The 20,203-nt window shown below is 43.4% G+C and overlaps 1 protein-coding gene across 8 annotated transcripts in view; it reads right to left on the bottom strand.

Moving 5' to 3' along the window:
* Positions 1–20,203, bottom strand: part of cntrl (centriolin) — a 176,114-nt gene that overhangs the window by 108,416 nt on the left and 47,495 nt on the right. For all 8 annotated transcript variants that reach the window (XM_033048986.1, XM_033048983.1, XM_033048989.1 and 5 more), the window contains 2 exons: positions 17,996–18,105; positions 17,139–17,333 (listed from right to left, as the gene is read on the bottom strand). In XM_033048986.1, coding sequence (XP_032904877.1) covers positions 17,139–17,333; positions 17,996–18,105 — 305 coding nt within the window. The remainder of the gene's footprint in view (positions 1–17,138; positions 17,334–17,995; positions 18,106–20,203) is intronic.

The raw sequence follows: 20,203 nt of genomic DNA, 5'->3' as shown, positions 1-20,203 counted from the left end.
CTATTGGATCTACCTCAACCACCAGTGCAGTGTGTCTGGCACTCACCATCATCTATGTAAATAAACTTCCCGCTCATCTTAAAGCTACGTCATCACGTATTTAATTTTCTATCCTGGGTAAAAAAAAGTTCTGCCTGTCTACCCTATCTATGCCTCTCATCATTTGACATACTTCTATCAGATCTGATAGAGAAAACAATCCAAGTCTGTCCAACCTCTCCCTATAGTTAATGGTCCTTAATCCAGGCACCATTCTGGTAAACAACCTCTGCACCCATTCCAAGCCTTACATCCTTCCTGTAATGGCGTGACCAGAACTGTACACAATACTCCAAATGCGGCCTAACCCAAGTCCCATAAAGCTGCATAATGACTTCCTGACTGTTATACTCACTGCCCCGACCTATGAAAGCAAGTATACCATGTGCCTTTTTTAAGAATTAGAATTTCTTTATTTATCATTGAGATCAAATTTGATCAAAATTTTGTTACCATGCAGTCATAACAGTAAAAAAGCAACAAAACACACAATGAACCACAAACACCCATCACAGTGACTCTCCTCCAGGCACCTCCTCACTATGATGGAAGCTAAAACATGTCTTATCTCTTCCTTGCTTCTTCTCCAGCGGTCAGGCAGTCAAACTGCTGCGTCGAGGCGATTGAGGCTCCCAACGTTGAAGCCCCCGCCGGGCAATGGAAGATCCCGCGGCCGATTTTTAGCCGCGCCGGGCGACGAAAGGTCCCGCCAAAGGACGATTCAAGCCTTACGATTCGGGGCAGATGAAGCTGCTGTTGCTGAACCTCCCGAAAATCAGTCACCAACATGGGACCTGCGAGCTCCCGATGTTGCAGTCCACAGGGCCCGGGGCCAATGCCTCCAAAGTCGAGTCACAGCCGCATTGCAGAGCCACCACAGCCTCCGAAAGTTAGTCAGCTCCGTGATGGTAAGTCCACAGACTCTGTGACCGGAGCCCTCAATGTCGATTACAGTTGGAGGCCTCTAGCTCCTCGATGTTAGGCCTCAGCGCAAACGGAGATATGACATGGAAAAAGGACATTTTTTTTAAAGTTTCCCCACCCCCCACATAATACATCTAAAAATAGACTAAAACATACATCTAACATTAACGATAAGACAAAGAAAGAAAGAAGAAAGACAGATGGACTGCAGGTGAGCCATAGCCACAAGGCGCCGCCACTCTGTTCATTCATAAACAGATAAAATGTACTCATTTAGTACCTCGTCTACATCCCCAGACTCCAAGCACAAATCCTCTCCTTTATACCCGAGAGGTTCAACCTTCTCCCTGGTTACCCTCTTATTTTTAATATAGGTATAAAAAGCTTTGGATTATCTTAATCCGACTTGCCAAAGCCATTTGGTGGCCTCTTCTGGCCCTTCCAATCGCCCGCTTGAGCTCTTTCCTTCTTTTTCTATATTCACCATAGGCCCTGTCTGATTCCAAGCTCTTACATCTTGCACGCACTTCCTCTTTCTTTTTTACCAGATTTATAACCTCCTTTGTCAGCTAAGGTTCCCTTACTTTGTTTTTATCCCTCCTCCTTACTGAAACATGCCTGTTCTGAACTTCAATCAACTGGCCTTCAAAAGACTCCCAGATGTGTTCTTGCCTAATAACAATTCCTCCTAATGTACTTTCCCAAGATCCTTCCTAATAACGTTGTAATTTGCTTTATTGCAATTAAGTACCTTCCTGTAAGGTCCAACCTTCTTGTTATTCAAAACAATCTTACCACTTATGGAGTTATGATCCCATTCCCCAAAATGCCCTTCCAACAGTCACCTGGCCAGGCCCAACACAAAGAAAAGGGTTCCGTCCTTAAATGTCATCCATCCTTTTTTCCAGAGATGCTACTTGACCTGCTGAGTTACTCTAGCACTTTGTGTCCATCTTCTGTATTAACCAGCATCGGCAGTTCCTTCCTACACACAAGGTCCAGTAGGTTCCCTTCTTGGGTTGGATTATCCACATACTGTTTCAACAAACCCACTTGAATATACCTCACAAATGTTGCTCTACCTAATGCAATGAGCAAAAGTCACCCACGAAGACAACCCTGTTGCTTTGGCATCTTTCACTAATCTGTTTATGTATCTGTCACTTTATTTCTCACTTGCTTGTGAGAGGCCTATAGTACAATCCCACTAGAGTGCTTGCACTTTAAGTCTTCCCATATCATCTCACGGACAAACCCTCCAGCTTGTTCTCTCCGAGTGCCGTGGTGGCAGTCTGGAGGATTAGTAGCGCAAATCCTCCACCTCTTTTACCTTCCTCTCGGTCATGTGTGAAACATCAGAACACTGGAACATTGAGCTGCCAGTCGTGTCCCTCTCACAACCACGTTTCCACAATGGTCCAAATATCGTAGTCCCAAGCAATGATCCTGACTATAAGTTATCGGCTTCCTCCACAATACTCATTGCATTCAAATAAACACAATTCAGCCCATCAGCTTCACCATATTCCTTCTCTTCCCGTTTGTCCTTTGTTTGAGACTTACTGGTCTTAATCGCCATCATCCTATCACTTACAATTTCTGACCTACTGCTCTGATTCCCACCCCCATGACTCTGTGGTTTAAACACTCCTGTGTAGCACCAGCAAACCTCCTGTAAGGATATTGGGCCCCCTGCAGTTCAGATGTTACCCGTCCCTCTTATGCAGTCACCTCTGCCCCAGAAGGGATCCCAATAGTTAAAAAATCTGAATCCCTGCCCCTGCACCAACTCCTAAGCCACATTTATCTATTCTATCTTCTTATTTCTACCTTCACTAGCATGTGGCACTGGGAGTAATCCAGAGATTATTACCCCTGCGTTTTGATCTTCTGCCTAACTCCCGATATTCATTTCACAGGACCTCATCCCTTTTCCTACCCATGTCATTTGTGCCAGTGCCACAATGACTTCCACCTGCTCGCCCTCCCCCTTGAAAATATTTTGCAACAGCTTGGAAACATCGTGGACCATGGAACAAAGCAGACAAAATAGGATCCTGGAGTCTTGGTTGCTGCCACAGAATCTCCACTGTGACCCCCCCCCAACGAATGAATCTCCCATTACTATATGGCTTTGGCATGACTTTATCCTTCCTGGCTGTGCCTTCGAGCCAGGCCAGTCATTGCTGACTGGACTGCTGCTGCTGCTGCTCCCTCCTGACTGGTTCTCCCCCACAACAGTATCCAAAGGAGCATACCTATTGTCCAGAGGAACCGCCCAGGGGATTCCTGCCCTCTCTGCCTCCTCCCTTTCCTGGTGTTCACCCATCTACCTCTTGCCTGAACCTCACTAGAACTCCTATCTATGACACTCCTACACCCCCAGGTAATCCTGAGGTCATCCAGCTGCAGCTCCAGTTCCTGAACATGGCCCTTAAGGAGCTGCTGCTGAACACACTTATTGCAGGTTAAGTCCTCAGGAGCACAGGAAATCCCCAACTTTTAAATTCCTGCAGGATGAGAATTCAACTATCTCATCTGCCATTTCTGTGAGACCAAAAACCTAGGAAGAATTATATAGAAAAAACAGATCATACCGTAACTTACCATTCTCATAGGCACATAATTCAAATGATTTATTGCTCTCTGGGTAAATAAATTCTCTCTTCCCCTACAATCATTGGTTTTGGTATGTGTTCCAAGTTTATTCGGTACACATACCAAATATTTATTGTCATGTGTACCAAGTTGCAGTGAAAAATATAACCAGCCAAATTATACTATACATGAGTACAATCATGCCATTACATGTACAAGATGAAGTGTAAAGATAAAAAATCCAGAGTGCAGTATATAGTATTAGTGCTACAGTTATAGAATGGAAATAAACAAAAAGTGCAAACCCCAATGAGGTAGGTTGGAAGACTGGGACTATACCGTTAGCTTAAAGGAGGACGATTCATTGCAGTGGGGATGAAGCTGTTCCTGAATCTGGTGGTAGGTGCTTGCAATCTTTTGTATCTTCTGTCCAATGAGAGGGGGGGGGGGGGGGGGGGGGGGGGGGGGGGGGGAGGAAAGTAAAGGCTGGTTTGTGTGATGGACTATTCTATATCCACCAATTTCTGCAATTTCTTATGGTCTTGGGTAGATTTGTCATCAAACCAAGCTGTGCTGTATGCTTTTAGTGCATCTGTAGAAGTTGTGCATCTGTAGAAGTTGGCAAGTGTTATTGGGGACATGTTGAACTTCCTTAGTCTTCTGAGGAAGAAGAGGCATTGGAGGTAGACAAAAATGCTGGGGAAACTCATCGGGTGAGGCAGCATCTATGGAGCGATGGAATAGGTGACGTTTCGGGTCGAGACCCTTCTTCAGACTGATGTGGGGGCAGGAAGAAGAAAGGTAGAGGCGGAGACAGGAGGCTGTGGGAGAGCTGGGAAGGGAAGGGGAAGGAGGGAGAAAGCAAGGACTACCTGAAATTGGAGAAGTCAATGTTCATAACGCTGGGGTGTAAACTACCCAAGTGAAATATAAGGTGCTGCTCCTCCAATTTGCGGTGAGACTCACTCTGTCTCGACCCGAAACTTCACCTATGCCTTTGCTCCATAGATGCTGCCTCACCCGCTGAGTTTCTCCAGCATTTTTGTCTACCTTCGATTTTTCCAGCATCTGTAGTTCTTTATTAAACAAGAAGAGGCATTGGTATGCTTTCTTGGCTATAGCTTCATTATCACTGGTCCAGGACAAATTGTTGGTGATATTTACGCCTAGGAACTTGATGCTCTTGACTATCTCTACTTCAGTGCTATTGATGCTGACTGGGATGTGTACACCACCTCTTTTCCTCAAGTCACTAACTAGTCCCTTCATCTCAATGACATTGAGGGAGAGGTTGACACCATGTTACTGAACTTAATATCCTTACTGTACTATTTCAACATTGTTTTAGATCTCTCCCCCTTCGGTGGTGTCATCTACAAACTTGCAAATGGAGTTAGAGCATGTACATATGATTAACTCCCCTTCCAATAAAACTCACCCAAAGCAAGCACACCTGATTGAACAGCTTCTCATCTCCAAGAGACATTTCCCTTCCAATGATATTAACTCGCCAGGATTCTATCAATTCCCTCTTTAAATCATGCCATTGCTCTTCTACTCTTCAACCTGCACATATGGACAAATCATCTCTCACTTTTCAGCGTGATAACTGAGCTTCTCTCTGATCAAAGCTGCTCCTAAGTTTCCACCCTCTTTTCTCCTTGAGAGTCACTCTTGGGCTCACCTGTCCTCTTATGTGCTCCTGTTTCCCATTATTGCTACAGCTTTAATTCTGAATATTACTGGATTTCACAAATTATCTAATTACAGAACCCTAAAAAATACTACTTGCGTAAAACTTAGATAGATGGTAAGTATCAACATGTTACATAAAAAAAGACCAGAACGTTCCAAAAGCATGTTTATACTACCAATTTATTAATGTAGGCCAAAAGATACGATTGAAACCTAGTGATATAACTACACATTGAACACTACATTAAATGTTGTCAATCAAGTTACAAAAATGTTTCAGCCAGATTAAGCCATCATCTTCTTGTTAGGCACTCCCTCCTGACTAATGAGTTCCCTGCAGGATCCACAGAGTGTGGCACAGATGGGAGAGGTGGAGCTTGAAAAGGCAGGTGACTGTGTGGTTTGGACTGTTGTACACTATGTGCTTGTCTTCCATATGCTACCAGATGGACTGAGCGAAATGCTGTGTGCCTTCCTGGATGCTTCTGTCAGTGTGCGACCACGCAGAGTTCATGTTTCAGCAGTATGGTCATGTGGCATAGCATTTTCAGGTAATGACAGTTGACAGTTCAGATGTCGGGATGGAAACAGTGCAGTTAATTTGCCTTTCTTACCAGTGAATTTGAAGGATTTCATTGAAAAGCCTATCAACGAGTTCTCCAGGTGTCCAATGCATACAGTAGAGCACGGATTAATGTCATTTTATAGATCAGGTTTAGTATCAGATTTAAGGTCTGAAGAGGTTGAGTTAGCATACTGAAGGCTGTGGTAGATTTTATCATTGATGTTTCCCCATTTAACAGGTATCCAAAATAGGAAGAATGACCAAAATTAGAGTCATACAGTACAGAAAAACACCCTTCGGCCCAACTCATTCATGCCGATCAACATGCCTCATCTAAGCTAGTCCCCTTTGTCTACATTTGGCCCATATCCGTCTAATCACCTTAAACCTAGGTCCTCTGGCTTTTGATGCTCCTACCCTGGTTAAAGACTGTGCATTCACTCTATCAATTCCCCTCATGAATTTAAACACTTCTGTAAAATTATCCCTCAGTCTCCTGAACTCCAATGAATATAGTCCAAGCTTGCCCAATCTCTCCCTATAGCTCATCCTTGAACGTTGGTAACATCCTCGTAAATCTTCTCTGCACCCTTTCCAGCTTAATGACATCCACGGTGACCAAAACTGAAAAAGATACAAAGTGCTGGAATAATTCGGCAGGTCAGGCAGCATCTCTGGAGAACATGAATAGGACACATTTCGTGTTGGGACCCTTTTCAATTTCAAATTGTTAGATTTAGCTCTTTGGGCTAAGGTAATCAAGGGATATAGGGGAAAAAGCCAGAACGGGGTACTGATTTTGGATGATCAGCCATGATCATATTGAATGGCTAGAAGGGCCAGATGGCCTACTCTTGCACCCATTTTCTATGTTTCTAAATCAAACTTGACGTTATTTAACAAAGATCGTTAAATGGTCCTTGATCGGTAAGGAATGCAGTGGTGTGTCAAGAACAAGCTGGTGAAAAGCTTTATCTTCCGTATGTTTAACCCATTCTTACGTGCACTTCAGTGAAGAAGTAATCAGCAATGATGTGAAAAATAGCTTCAGTGGATGCACATATTATATCTCAATGATTGAGGCAGAAGTGATCTTTGTTCTAGAAACAACATTTTCCTCTTTAAGTTATGTAAACAATCCCGTGTTCAAACCACTCAAAGAATTGCGAATTTGAAGTGTTAAAAATGCTAAACTGTTTATCCTTGAACAAATCCATCGCGAAATTGGTCTGGATTCTGCTAAGAATGATGCACTGCCTGAATAAGATATGCAATATTGCTGGTCATGGCTCATTTGTGCCTTGAGGATTAAACCACTATATCCATTTTGTGAGACACTGTGTAGGCATTATTCAACTCAATTTGCCAGTAAGTTAATAAACATAGGCACCAAGTTCTGGTCCATTAACTGCAAGATTAATTCAGGACACAATTGTTCAGCAGATGGGCTAAATGCACCCACAGCAGAATTCAGCAACCTTAAAGTGTTCATCATGACTGTGAACTACTCACGCATAACTACTGCAGCTTCAGATAGAATCACACAGTGGTTCCAAAAACAGCCTGGTGATTACTTTCAAACATTGGAGTCAAAGGCTAAACAGCACAGAAAGAGGGCATTCATTCATTCATTCATTCATTCATTCATTCATTCATTCATTCATTCATTCATTCATGCTGACCAAGTTGCCTAACACCACACTTGCCTGTGCCTGGCTCGATACCGTTAAACTTTTTCTATTCATGTGGAAACAAAGAAATGTACCTAGTCATGTGGTAAATGAACACCGATGATGAAATCTACCATTTATCTATTCATGTACCTGTTTAAGTGTCTTTTAAACTGTCTTTTAAATTGTATCACTTCCTCTGACAGTATGTTCTATGCATGCACCACCCTCTCTGTGAAAAAGTTACTCCTGAGGTCCCTTTCAAATCTATCCTCTCACCTTAAACCTGCATCCTCTAATTTTACACTTCTTCTTTTGGGAAAAGACTGTGACGATTCACTTTATCTATGCCCCTCATGATTTTTCAGCCTCTATAAAGGCCACTCCTCAGTCTTCTACGTTCCAGGGAAAAAAGACCTAGCCTATCCGGACTCACTTTATAACACAAACCCTCCTGATTCAGCAATATCCTTGGAAACCCTTTCTGCAGCGTTTCAAGTTTAATGACATTCTTCCTAAAAACAGGGCGACCAGAACTGTATACTTTACTCCAAATGTGGCAGTATCAACGTATCAATGTGGCTGTAGACAACATCCCATCACCCGTCCAACACTCTGAACGATGAAGGCAAGCATGCCAAAAGCCTTCACCATCCTGTCCACCTGTGTTGCTACTTCCATGGAATTACCTGCACCTCTATGTCTCTGCTCCACAACACTCCCCAGAACCCAACCAATTACCATACAAATCCTGCATTTGTTTGTCCCACCAAAATGCGATTCCTTGCATTTTACCTGAATTAAACTCCATCCACCATTGCTCCTTCCATTGACTCAGTGATCAAGATGCCACAAGTGACCTTCTTCACTGTTCACTATACCACCGATATTATATCACCTACAAACTACTACCATATCATCTACACTCACGTCTAAATCTGTGCACCCAGCATCGCTCCGTGTGATATCACACTTATTATAGACCTCCTGTCCAAAAGTCATGTGGTTCCTTGTCAAAAGCCTTGCTAAGGTCCATGAAAACAACGTCCACCACACTGCCCTTATCAATCTTCTTGGTCATGCACAAAGCCATGCTGACTAACTCTCGTTGTCCTTGTTAATCATGAACTCAGCTTTAAAAATACAATAGACAAAAGGTGCAGGAGTAGGCCATTCGGCCCCTCGAGTCAGCACCGTCACTCAATGTGATCATGGCTGATCATCCACAATCAGCACCCTGTTCCTGCCTTCTCCCCAAAACCCTGACTCCTCTACATTTAAGAGCTCTGTCTAGCTCTCTCTTGAAAGTTTCCAGAGAACCGGCCTCCACCTACTAAGGCAGAGAATTCCACAGACTAACAACTCTCTGTGTGAAAAAGTGTTTCCTCATCTCAGTTCTAAATGGCTTACCCCTTATTCTTAAACTGTGGCCCCTGCTTCTGGACTCTCCCAACATCGGGAACATGTTTCTTGCCTCCAGCGTGTCCAAACCCTCAATAATCTTATATGTTTCAATAAGATACCATCTCATCCTAAATTTCAGAGTATACAAGCCCATCTTCTCCATTCTATCAACATATGACAGTCCCGCCATCATAACCTGGTGAACCTATGCTGCACTCGCTCAATAGCAAGAATATCCTTCCTCAAATTGAGAGACCAAAACAGCACAGGTGTGGTCTCACTAGGGCACTGTACAACTGCAGAAGGACCTCTTTGCTCCTTTACTCAACTCCTCTTGTTATGAAGGCCAACATGCCATTTGCTTTCTTCACTGCCTGCTGTACCTGAATGAATGCTTACTTCCAGTGACTGATAAACAAGGACACCCAGAGTTTGTTGTACTTCCCCTTCTCCCAACTTTACGGCATTGATATGCAGAGGGATCTTAGAGTACAAGTTCACAACTGCACGAGTAGATAGTGTGGTATAGAAGGTGTATGGTATACTTGCATTCATTGTTAGGGGCATTGAGCATAAGAGTCAGAAAGTCATGATGCAGCTCCATAGGACTTTGGTTAGGCCGCATTTGAAGTACTGCATGCAGTTTAGGGTTGCCAACTGTCCCGTATTAGCTGGGACATCCCGTATATTGGGCTAAATTGGTTTGCCCTGTACGGGACTGCCCTTGTCCCGTATTTGACTGCTACTACTCAGGTCGAGGGGACTGTCGTGTAGGAGCGTCGCGTCCGGCCCTGCTTCACCAGTCCCAACATAGTGCAGCCCATGGAGTGCAGCAGCAGTGCCTCGCCCGTGGCCCCGTTGGTTGGCAGCCCGGCCAGCTGTACGACCTTCGGACCTTCGCTTACCGCCGACACCACCACCCCTCCTTCTCATGGCCGATCATCGGGTCATAAGTTGGATGGGGTGCCAGACTTTGCACGTGATGTCACGTGGCCCGGGCCAAAACTCCCCAGCTGGCCCGCCGGCTGGGCTTCGTGTGCAGTCCAGCACCCGGGCCGACTCATCATTCACCTAGCCACGGCCGAGTCGGTCAATGAATTGCCGTTGGCAATTTTCCCCTTATTTTGACCTATGTCCCATATTTTGGAGTGAGAAAGTTGGCAACCCTAGTGCAGTTAGATACATAGGCAATAGGCGCGGGAGTAGGCCATTCGAGGCAGCACCGCTATTCAATGTGATCATGGCTGATCACCCACAATCAGTACCCCGTTCCTACCTTCTCCCCATATCCCTTGATTCCACTAGCCCCAAGAGCTCTATCTAAATCTCTTTTGAAAGCATCCAGTGAATCGGCCTCCACTGCTCTCTGAGGCAGAGAATTCCACAAATTGACAACTCTCTGTGTGAAGAAGTATTTCCTCATCTCAGTTCTAACAGGCTTACCCCTTATTCTTAAACTATGGCCTCTGGTTCTGGAATCCCTTAAACATTGGGAACATGTTTCCTGCATCTAGCATGTCCAATCCCTTAATAATTTTATATGTTTTTATAAGATTCCATCTCATCCTTCTAAATTCCAGGTGTAGCTCACCAGGGCCCTGTACAACTGCAGAAGGATCTCTTTGCTCCTTTACTCAACTCCTCTTGTTATGAAGGCCAACATGCCATTCACTTTCTTCACTGTCTGCTGTACCTGCAAGCTTACTTTCAGTGACTGATGTACAAGGACACCCAGGTCTTGTTGTACTTCCCCTTTTCCTAATCTGACACCATTCGTGAGGGGCCTTGATCGGGTGGATGCACCGAGGATGTTCCCAATGATCGGGGAGGCTAGAACTAGGGGACATAGTTGCAGAGTGAGGGGGGGCTCTTTTAAAACTGAGATGAGGAAGAACTTCTTCACCCAGAGGGTGGTTAGTTTGTGGAATTCACTGCCCCAGGGAGCAGTGGAAGCAGAAACGTTAAATGTATTTAAATCAAAAATAGATGGTTTTTTAGCTGCCAAGGGGATAAGGGGCTACGGGGAGAGGGCAGGGATATGGACCTAGGTATGGTTAGTATAGTAAGACCTGAGTGATCTCCTGGACAAGTGTCGATCGCCTGGATTGGGGTCGGAGAGGAATTTCCCGGATTTTTTTCCCGAATTGGACCTGGGTTTTTATCCGTTTTTTTGCCTCCCCCAGGAGATCACGCGGTTCTTGGGGTGGAGAGGGGTGATAGCGGTATAAAGGGGAGGGTAGTGTCTTGTGTTCTGTGTCTTGTGTCTACTGTTTGTGGGTAAGTGTGTCTGTTTAGTGTTCAGCCATGAGCGAATGGCGGTGCGGGCTCGACGGACCTGGTGGTCTACTCTCGCACCTACTTTCTATGATTCTATGATTCAAATAATCTACCTTCCTGTTTTTGCCACCAAAGTGGAGAACCTCACATTTATCAACATTGAACTGCATCTGCCCACTCACCCAACCTGTCCAAGTCACCCTGCATCCTCATAGCATCCTCTTCACAGTTCACACTGCCACCCAGCTTTGTGTTATCTGCAAATTTGCTAATGTTACTTTTAATCCCTTCATCTAAGCCATGAATGTATATTGTAATTAGCTGCGATCCCAACACCGAGCCTTGCGGTACCCCACTAGTCACTGCCTGCCATTCTGAAAGGGGCCTGTTAATCCCTACTCTGTTTCCTGTCTGCCAACCAACTTTCTATCCATGTCAGCACCCTACCCCCAATACCATGTGCTCTAATTTTTCCCAGGAATCTCCTACGTGGGGCTTTATCAAATGCTTTCTGAAAGTCCAGGTACACTACATCTACTGGTTCTCCTTTGTCAATTTTCCTAATTACAACCTCAAAAAATTCCAGTAGATTAGTAAAGCATGATTTCCGCTTCGTAAATCCATGCTGACTCGGACCGATCCTGCTACTGCTATCCAAATGTGCCGAGATTTCATCTTTTATAATTCAACATCTTCCCCACCACCGTTATCAGGCTAACTGCTCTATAATTACGTTTTCGCTCTCCTGCCTTTCTTAAAAAGTGGGATAACATTAGCTACCCTCCAATGTCTTGGCCTCCACAGCCACATGTAGTAATGAATTAGACAGATTCACCAACTAACTCTTCTCCATTCTACCGGTACGTCCTTTAATTCTGGGGCTGTGCGCTCTTGCTCTAGACCAGGTGTCGGCAACCTTGTTCTGCATAGGGGCCGGGACCCATGTCTGTGAGCGAATGGTGCGCTACATCTATCACCATAGTTAATAAATGGAGTTAATAATAATACATACTAACTAAATAAATAATTAGTAATAATACATACCAATAATACATAAATTAGTAATAATATATACTAACTAGTGTGAAACTTGGTGTTGTTTTTCGCATTAGTTTTCATGTGTTTTTCAATTAGTTTTCGGCAATTCCCAAATCCCTCGCGTCCACGGGACTAGCTGCATTTCCCAGGTCACCTGCAAGCCCCAGGTCTGGCTACAGTTCCCATGGCGATTGCGAGTCCCGGGACTGTCTGCAGTTCCCAAGTCGCCTGCCCCGGGTCTGGCTACAGTTCCCAGGCTGCCTGCAAGCCCCGGGACTGTCTGTAGTTCCCAGGTCGCCTGCGAGCCCCGGGTCTGGCTACAGTTCCCATGTCGACTGCGAGTCCCGGGACAGGCTGCAGTTCCCAGGTCGCGAAAACGAATTGAAAAAAAAAAACGCCTGTGGCCGCATGATTTTGGGTTACGTGCCGGATCCATAGGTTGCCGACCCCTCGACAAATCATCCTCTCTCCTTCCACTCTATCCATTTGTTATTTGGTAAGTTTTAATGAGGTCCACTCTCATCCTTTTAAATTCCAGCAAGTACAGGCCCAGAGCCATCAAACACTCTGCATACGTTAATCCAATCATCCCTGGGATCATTCTCATATGCCTTCTTTGGATTCTCTTAAAACTTAAAATCCTCCACTATCACCTAGCAGGAAGGTTTCCTAATGCTACATGGGAGGCTTTAAACTAGATTGGCAGGGGGGGGTGGGATCTCGTGCAGGACAGAGGCATGAGAGAGGCTAGAAGTTGGTATGGAGGGTGGTGTGGGAAAGGTTAGTAGACAGAAAAGGCAGGTGAAAGGCAGAGTGTGAGGAAGGAGGGTTGGTTTAAACTGCACGTATTTTAATGCAAGGGGCCCGACGGGTAAGGCAGATGAGCTCAGGCCACGGATAGGTACGAGCGACTGGGACGTTGCAGCCATGACTGAAACCTGGTTAAAGGAGGGGCACGACTGGCAGCTCAATGTTCCGGGGTACAGGAGCTTCAGGAGAGACAGGGGTGAGGGAAAAAGAGGAGGAGGGTCACATTGTTGGTTAAGGAGGATGTCACGGCTGTGTTCAGAGGTGACATCATGGACGGTTCGTCAAGTGAGGCTATATGGGTGGAGCAGAGAAACAAGAAAAGGATGATCACCTTATTGGGGGTGTTCTACAGACCCTCAAATAGTCAACAGGAATTACAAGAACAAATGTGCCGTGAGATTGCAGACAGCTGCAGCTTAAATAAGATTGTTGTAGTAGGGGATTTTAACTTTCCCAATATAGACTGGGAAAATCATAGCTTGAAGGATTTAAATGGGGTGCAATTCCTCAAAAGTGTTCAGGAGAGTTTTCTTTAGCAGTATGTGGAGGCCCCCACACGCGAGAGGGCAACGCTGGATTTAGCATTGGGAAAGACAAGTTAATGAAGTGTGTGTGGAGGAGCCTTTTGGGACCAGTGACCACAGTTTGATTAGGTTTAAGATAGTTATGGATAAGGACGGGGTGGGTCCACTTGTCACAATGCTCAACTGGGGTAAGGCCAACTTTGAGGGTATGAGAGAAGGTCTCGCTCAAGTTGACTGGAGCATGTTATTAGAGGGGAAAGGAACATCGGCCAAGTGAGATGTTTTTAAAAGTGTACTGAAGAACGCTCAGGATGTGTACGTCCCCGTTAGAGGACAAAGAGGACAAACGTAAGGAAGCTTGGCTGACGATGGAAATTGAGACATTAGTTCAAAATAAAAAGGATGCATGGGGCATGTATAGGCAGCTGGGATCAAGTGCATCCCTGGAGGAGTTTCGGGAACTACGGAATAAACTAAAAGAGGAAATTGTAGACCTCTGGGTAGTGTTGTAGAGCAGAGGGATCTAGGAGTAGAGGTGCATGGTTCCTTGACAGTCGAGTCACAGATAGATAAGGTGGTCAAAAAGGCTTTTGGCACTTTGGCCTTCATCAGTTAGAGTATTGAGTATAGAAGTTAGGAGGTCATGTTGCAGTTGTACAAGACGTTGGTGAGACTGATTTTTAGAATTTTGTGTTCAGTTCGGGGTACCATGTTAAAGGAAAGATATTGTCAAGCTTGAAAGGGTTCAGAAAAGATTAACGGGATGTTGCCAAGACTAGAGGGTGTGAGCTATAGTGAGTGGTTGAGTAGGTTGGGTCTCTATTCCATTGGGTGAAGGAGGATGAGGGGAGATCTTATAGAGGTATACAAAATCATGAGAGGAATAGATCGGGTGGATGTCTTTTGCCCAGTGTAGGGGAATCAAGGACCAGAGGACATAGGTTCAAGGTGAAGGGGAAAAGATTTAATAGGAATCCGAGGGGTAATTTTTTACACAAAGGTGGTGGGTGTATGGAACAAACTGCCAGAGGAGGTAGTTGAGGCTGGGACTATCAAATCGTTTAAGAAACAGTTAGACGGGTACATAGATAGGACAGGTTTCGAGGGATATGGACCAAGAGCAGGTAAGTGGAACTAGTGTAGCTGGGACATTGTTGGCCGGTGTGGGCGAGTTGGGCCAAAGGGCCCGTTTCCACACTGTATCACTCTATGACTCCATCACCACCCAATTGCAGCCATCTGTCATCTCCATTACATATTTCCTCCTCCATCACCTGTTGACTGTTGAGAAGCTGTGGTACAATTGCATTAAAACGAGCATCCCCTTCTTATTTTTCACATCCACCTATGTAGCCTCATTTCATTAATTCTTTTATATTATAAACCCCGCTTTTATTAATCCAATTTCTGATGTTTAAACCTGCATGTATACAAAATCCTGTCAAAAATACATTTCAAATTACCAAAGCTTTTTCCACAGCAACTTCATAAAATGTATGGAGCAACTTTATAAAGGTTGTAACATTCACACAAGATTAAAAGATAGCCTTATATCAAAACACAAATTCATAAAGAGTACAGAAATGTCAACTTTCAGCCAAATATAAATAACGTGATAGATTTGCAAGAGAGCTTCCGATATGCCTTCCCACACTTACTAGTTTTACTTAAATTCCAATGACGAGAGTCTGCAGAGCTCTGAGATGCAAAGGATGCAGATACCCTAATACATGATTCATAAATGACAAGCGTATTGGTATAAGAACTAATAAGGAATGCCAAATTGCTCTGAACAGTTCTGGTTATGCAGGTTTATAGAAAGCAGTTTTTTTTCTACACTTCCACTTTTGGTACAGGAATTTAATACAAACATATTGAGGTTAAATAGGGACCTAAGAAGACTACAGCTGGAGTAATGTGTACAGTATTGGTCTCCTTATTTAAGAAGATATATCAGTGCATTTTTAGCAGATCAGGGAAGTTTGCTGGACTAAAACCTGACATAGGCAGGTCGGCTTATGAGGAAATTTTTGACTGGGTATGCTTGTATCTGGAGTTTAGCAGAGCGAGAGGAAATTTGATAGAAAATCAAGATCTTGAGTGGTCTTGACAGGGCGCATGTAGCGAGGATGGTTCCCTTTATGAGAGAATCTATAACTAGAAATCACCATTTAAGCGATTGCCCATTCAAAACAGGGACGATGAGAAGGCAATTTTTTTAATTTGCGTGTTGCGAGTCTTTCTTCCACCGTTCTTTGAGGAAGAGTGTTTCAGTGTGTTTGAATATTTTCAAGGCAGCGGTGGTTATATTCTTGAGAAACAAGGGTGTGAAAAGGCACGGTTGGGTGATGGAATGCGAAATTTATTGAATGGCAGAGCAAGCTAAAGAAACTGAGTGGCCTATTCCTATGATTGTATTGTATAGTTTTTGGCTGGGAAGGTGTGAATAATAATGACATTACAAAATAAACTGTTTAAGAAGGAACTGCAGATGCTGGAAAAATCGAAGGTAGACAAAAATGCTGGAGAAACTCAGCGGGTGAGGCAGCATCTAAGGAGCAAAGGAATAGGTGACGTTTCGGGTCTCAAGAACATGGGCCTGCTAAGTGAATGGTGCATGCGGGATCCAGGTGAGTGAACAGGGAGATGCCATTCATACTTGGTCGGGGTAATCAAAGATGCCATTTAAAATAGCTGCACCTGCCCTTTGCCTCGTTTCTTTCTTTCACCTGAACCCAAAGGCAAACCCTCGGGATTTCCCAATGGTCGGACACTGGATTAATTGAGTTTTACTGTGTCTTCATATATATGGAAACTAAAGAACTGAGAAATAACGAGAAAGATTTGAAAAAGGAAGATGAATTTAGAATCAAATACACAGGACAAGATGTTAAGAAGTCCCTTGTGCCATCAGTCATAGGGCAAGAAAGGGGAAGGGGAGAAAAAAAAGAAACTAAGAGGTGAGATTTATATACGGCCTTCACCCATTAATAATGCACATTTAAAATGTAATTTTCACAATTATCACATCATTAAAAGGGTACTTAGTATTAAGTATAAAAATTAATTTTGTGTGGGATATGTAATAACAGTCAACATAAAAATACAAATCAACACAAAAGCACGATAAAAATGAAAGGATAATTAGAAAGAAAATAATTTTCATAAAATTAAAACAAGAGCAGTACAAGTAGCTTTGATTCATCATCGTGACATTCTTCATTAAAAGTATGCTGGGGAATTTGTAATTAAGATAATCACCCGTTACACATATCTTTTGCAGCAAAAGCTGACCAATTACATTTGGCACTGATTTTCAATAAGAACTTCTCTTTGAAGGCTAGAGTTTATACATTATGTAAATAAGATCATGTGGTCTTCATATTTATTATTTATCAAAATAAAGAAGCTATGAACACATGTTAAAAATGGACTTAAGTTAATAGTACGTACTCAATGGAGCCAAAAACATCCAATTAGATGTTGCAACGTTGTTCACCCATTGATGAACACTAAAAAGGGGGAATAAGAAGCTTGATCCACAATTAAAAGAAACAAAATGCCCATCTTGTATCTCATTTTAATTTTACTCACATGTTTTGGATCTTTAGGATCAACAGACTTCAAGTCCCTTTCAAGATCAAGAATCTCATGCTGTTTTCTTTCCATCTCTTTCCATTGTCTTTCCATCTGCTGCTCCACTTTCTCAGTCTCTTTCCGCAAATGGTTAATAAGCTGGAGCTTCTCAGCTAACTGCTGTTGTAGCTGCTCTTTCTCAAGTTCCGAAATCTTTGTTAAATAGGAAAAAGCAATTTTTTTTAGGTCGATTCTGAATGGAAATCCTAATATTCTCCCATCATGTTGTATAGATTTTCATTATCTTCATCGTACTGTCTTTATGTTTGCATTAATCCAGAAATTTTAAATTACACCTTTCATTTAATTTTTTTTCATCATTCCCAAGGGTCTGAAAAGGGCCCTGACCCTAAACATCACCTATCCACGTTCTCCAGGGATGCTGTCTGGCCCATTGAATTACTTCAGCACCGTGTCTTGTGTTATTCGCAAATAAAAGATTTGGTAGGCAACCATCAGCAAGGTTTCTGCCAGGATGCACATTAAAGCAAAAAGTCTATTCGGATGCAACTTCTTTCCTTCGTGTTGAGAAACACTTCACTTTCAACAAGCCTGCACAATTGCTTAGAGCATATTGCCATTTCCACCTGTGATTCCACTGTGAACAATATTACACCAAGAGCTAAAAGTGCTTTAAATGCTTTGATTACTTCAAAAGCAAATTTTCGGACCCATTTGACCAACAATAAATAAATAAATTTGCGTTGTACTTATCAACCCAGTTAGTTAATGTGGGAAAAGCACAATTGATTACATTATTTCTAACTGTAGATATGTAGGTCTAAAACGTTAACTTTTTGTTGAACTATACAGACCTGTTTTTGTGCCGTTAACTCTTCCAGATTTTTTAGTTCTTCAACTGTTCTCAAAACTTGCTGTTGTGTCTTTTCTTTTTCATCCTGCAGTTGTCTTAGTGACTCTTCAGCTATGGGAAAAAATAAGTTTAGTACAGTTCATGTGAAGATTATGCAGCATTAGTGTTTCGGCTTTCAGGGTCCTAGTTCAAACAATAATCAGATTACATTGTGAAGTTTTTAATCTGAACATTGAGTAGCAGGGCTACAATTTTTTTTTTGCTAAAACAAGTCACACTTTAAACACAATAATCTACCAATAACAGTTTATTGATACTGTTTTGCTGACCTTTTCAAATCTAATAATATGAAAAAAACTTTCCACAATACACATTTTAGCTCTTTACTACACTAAGTGGGACCCGTTGGGTCCCAGCATCACAGGAGGGCTGGTTATCCAACGCAATATTCCACCTCTCCACCAATTCTAATATTGGTGGCCAGTTGGGGGGGGGGGGGCTTTCTGGAGCGTTAGTATGGGTGTTGTGGGCTGAAGGGACTGGTTTCCAGAGGGCTAGTATGCAAATTGTGCGCCAAATGGATTCTTGGGCTGGCGTCTGTCAATCAAGCCTGTTGTGCTGGCAACTCACTCACTCACGGCTGGTGGGCTGGTAGTTGACTCACGGCTAATCCTTGAAATTCTATTTCAAGCAGGGTATAAGGCCACCAAATTCAAGTGCAGTTTCTTACCACTTCTAGCAGGGTGCAAGGCCACCAAATTCAAGTGCAGTTTCATACCATTTGAAGTAGGGTGCAAAGCCACTAAAGACAGCGAGTCGTGACCTCTCCCTCCTCCATCTTGCAGAGACTGAGCCACACCCACATTTCCGGGTTTTAAAACCCCTCCCCCCCCCCCAGAAAAGATGTGGCTTTCATGGAGTGATTGACAGGAGAGAGATTCTCAACATTTTAAAAAAAATTAATAACACTTTTATTTTTCATTGATGGGAAGAATTCTCTGCATCTGCTCAGCGGAGGGGGACTGAGTAAGATGGCCAAAAATCACAGCCGTAAGTGGTAGCGTTTTATTTAAAATCAATATACAGTGCAAACAGGAAGTACATTTGCATTTACAGTAGTGCCTTTTAACTTCAAGCCAAAGCACCCAAGCCACCATTTGCAGTAAGTAGTGCATTTCAACTTCATGCCACCATTTGCAGTAAGTGGTGCCTTTCAACTTCAAGCCAATGCACCCACGCCACCATTTGCAGTAAGTAGTGGCTTTCAACTTCAAACCACACCCAAGCCACACCCAAGCCACCATTAGCAGTAAGAGGTGCCTTTCAACTTCAAGTCAAAGCAACCAAGCCACCATTAGCAGTAAATAGTGCCTTTCAACTTCAAGCCAATGCACTCAAGCTACCATTTGAAGTAGTGCCTGTCAACCTCATGCCACCATTTGCAGTTAGTGCCTTTCAACTTCATGCCACCATTTGCAGTGCCTTTCAACTTAATGCCAAAGCACCCAAGCTACAATTTGCAGTAAGTAGTGCCTTTCAACTCAAGCCACAATTTGCAGTAAGTAGTGCCTTTCAACTTCAAGCCATTGCACCCAAGCCATCATTTGCAGGAAGTAGTGCCTTTCAACTTCAAGTCAAAGCTCCCAAGCCACCATTTGCAGTATTAGTGCCTTTCAACTTCAAGCCAAAGCAACCAATCCACCATTTGCAGTAAGTAGTGCCTTTCAACTTCATGCCACCATTTGCAGTAAATGGTGTCTTTCAACTTCAAGCCACACCCAAGCCACCATTTGCAGTAAGTAGTGCCTTTCAACTTCAAGCCAAAGCAACCAAGCCACCATTTGCAGTAAGTAGTGCCTTTCAACTTCAAGCCAAAGCTCCCAAGCCACCATTTGCAGTAAGTAGTGCCTTTCAACTTCATGCCACCATTTGCAGTAAGTAGTGCCTTTCAATTTCAAGACACACCCAAGCCAAGCCAACCAGGGGAGGGGGGGAGGGGCGCTTTCTAGAGCGCTAGTATGAACCATTTTAGAACCAATAGACATTTTTTTTGCAAGCTTTAGAACCAATAGAGACACTTGTTGCAAGCTTTAGAACCAATAGACATTTTTTTGCAAGCTTTAGAACCAATAGACATTTTTTTGCAAGCTTTAGAACCAATAGTCTTTTTTGTTGTTGCAAGCTTTAGAACCAATAGACATTTTTTTGC

Source organism: Amblyraja radiata, chromosome 32, assembly GCF_010909765.2.
Source record: "Amblyraja radiata isolate CabotCenter1 chromosome 32, sAmbRad1.1.pri, whole genome shotgun sequence".
In the NCBI taxonomy this organism is placed as follows: Eukaryota; Metazoa; Chordata; class Chondrichthyes; order Rajiformes; family Rajidae; genus Amblyraja; species Amblyraja radiata.
The sequence above is the reverse complement of the archived record's forward strand: the minus strand, read 5'-3'. Positions and strand labels throughout refer to the sequence as shown.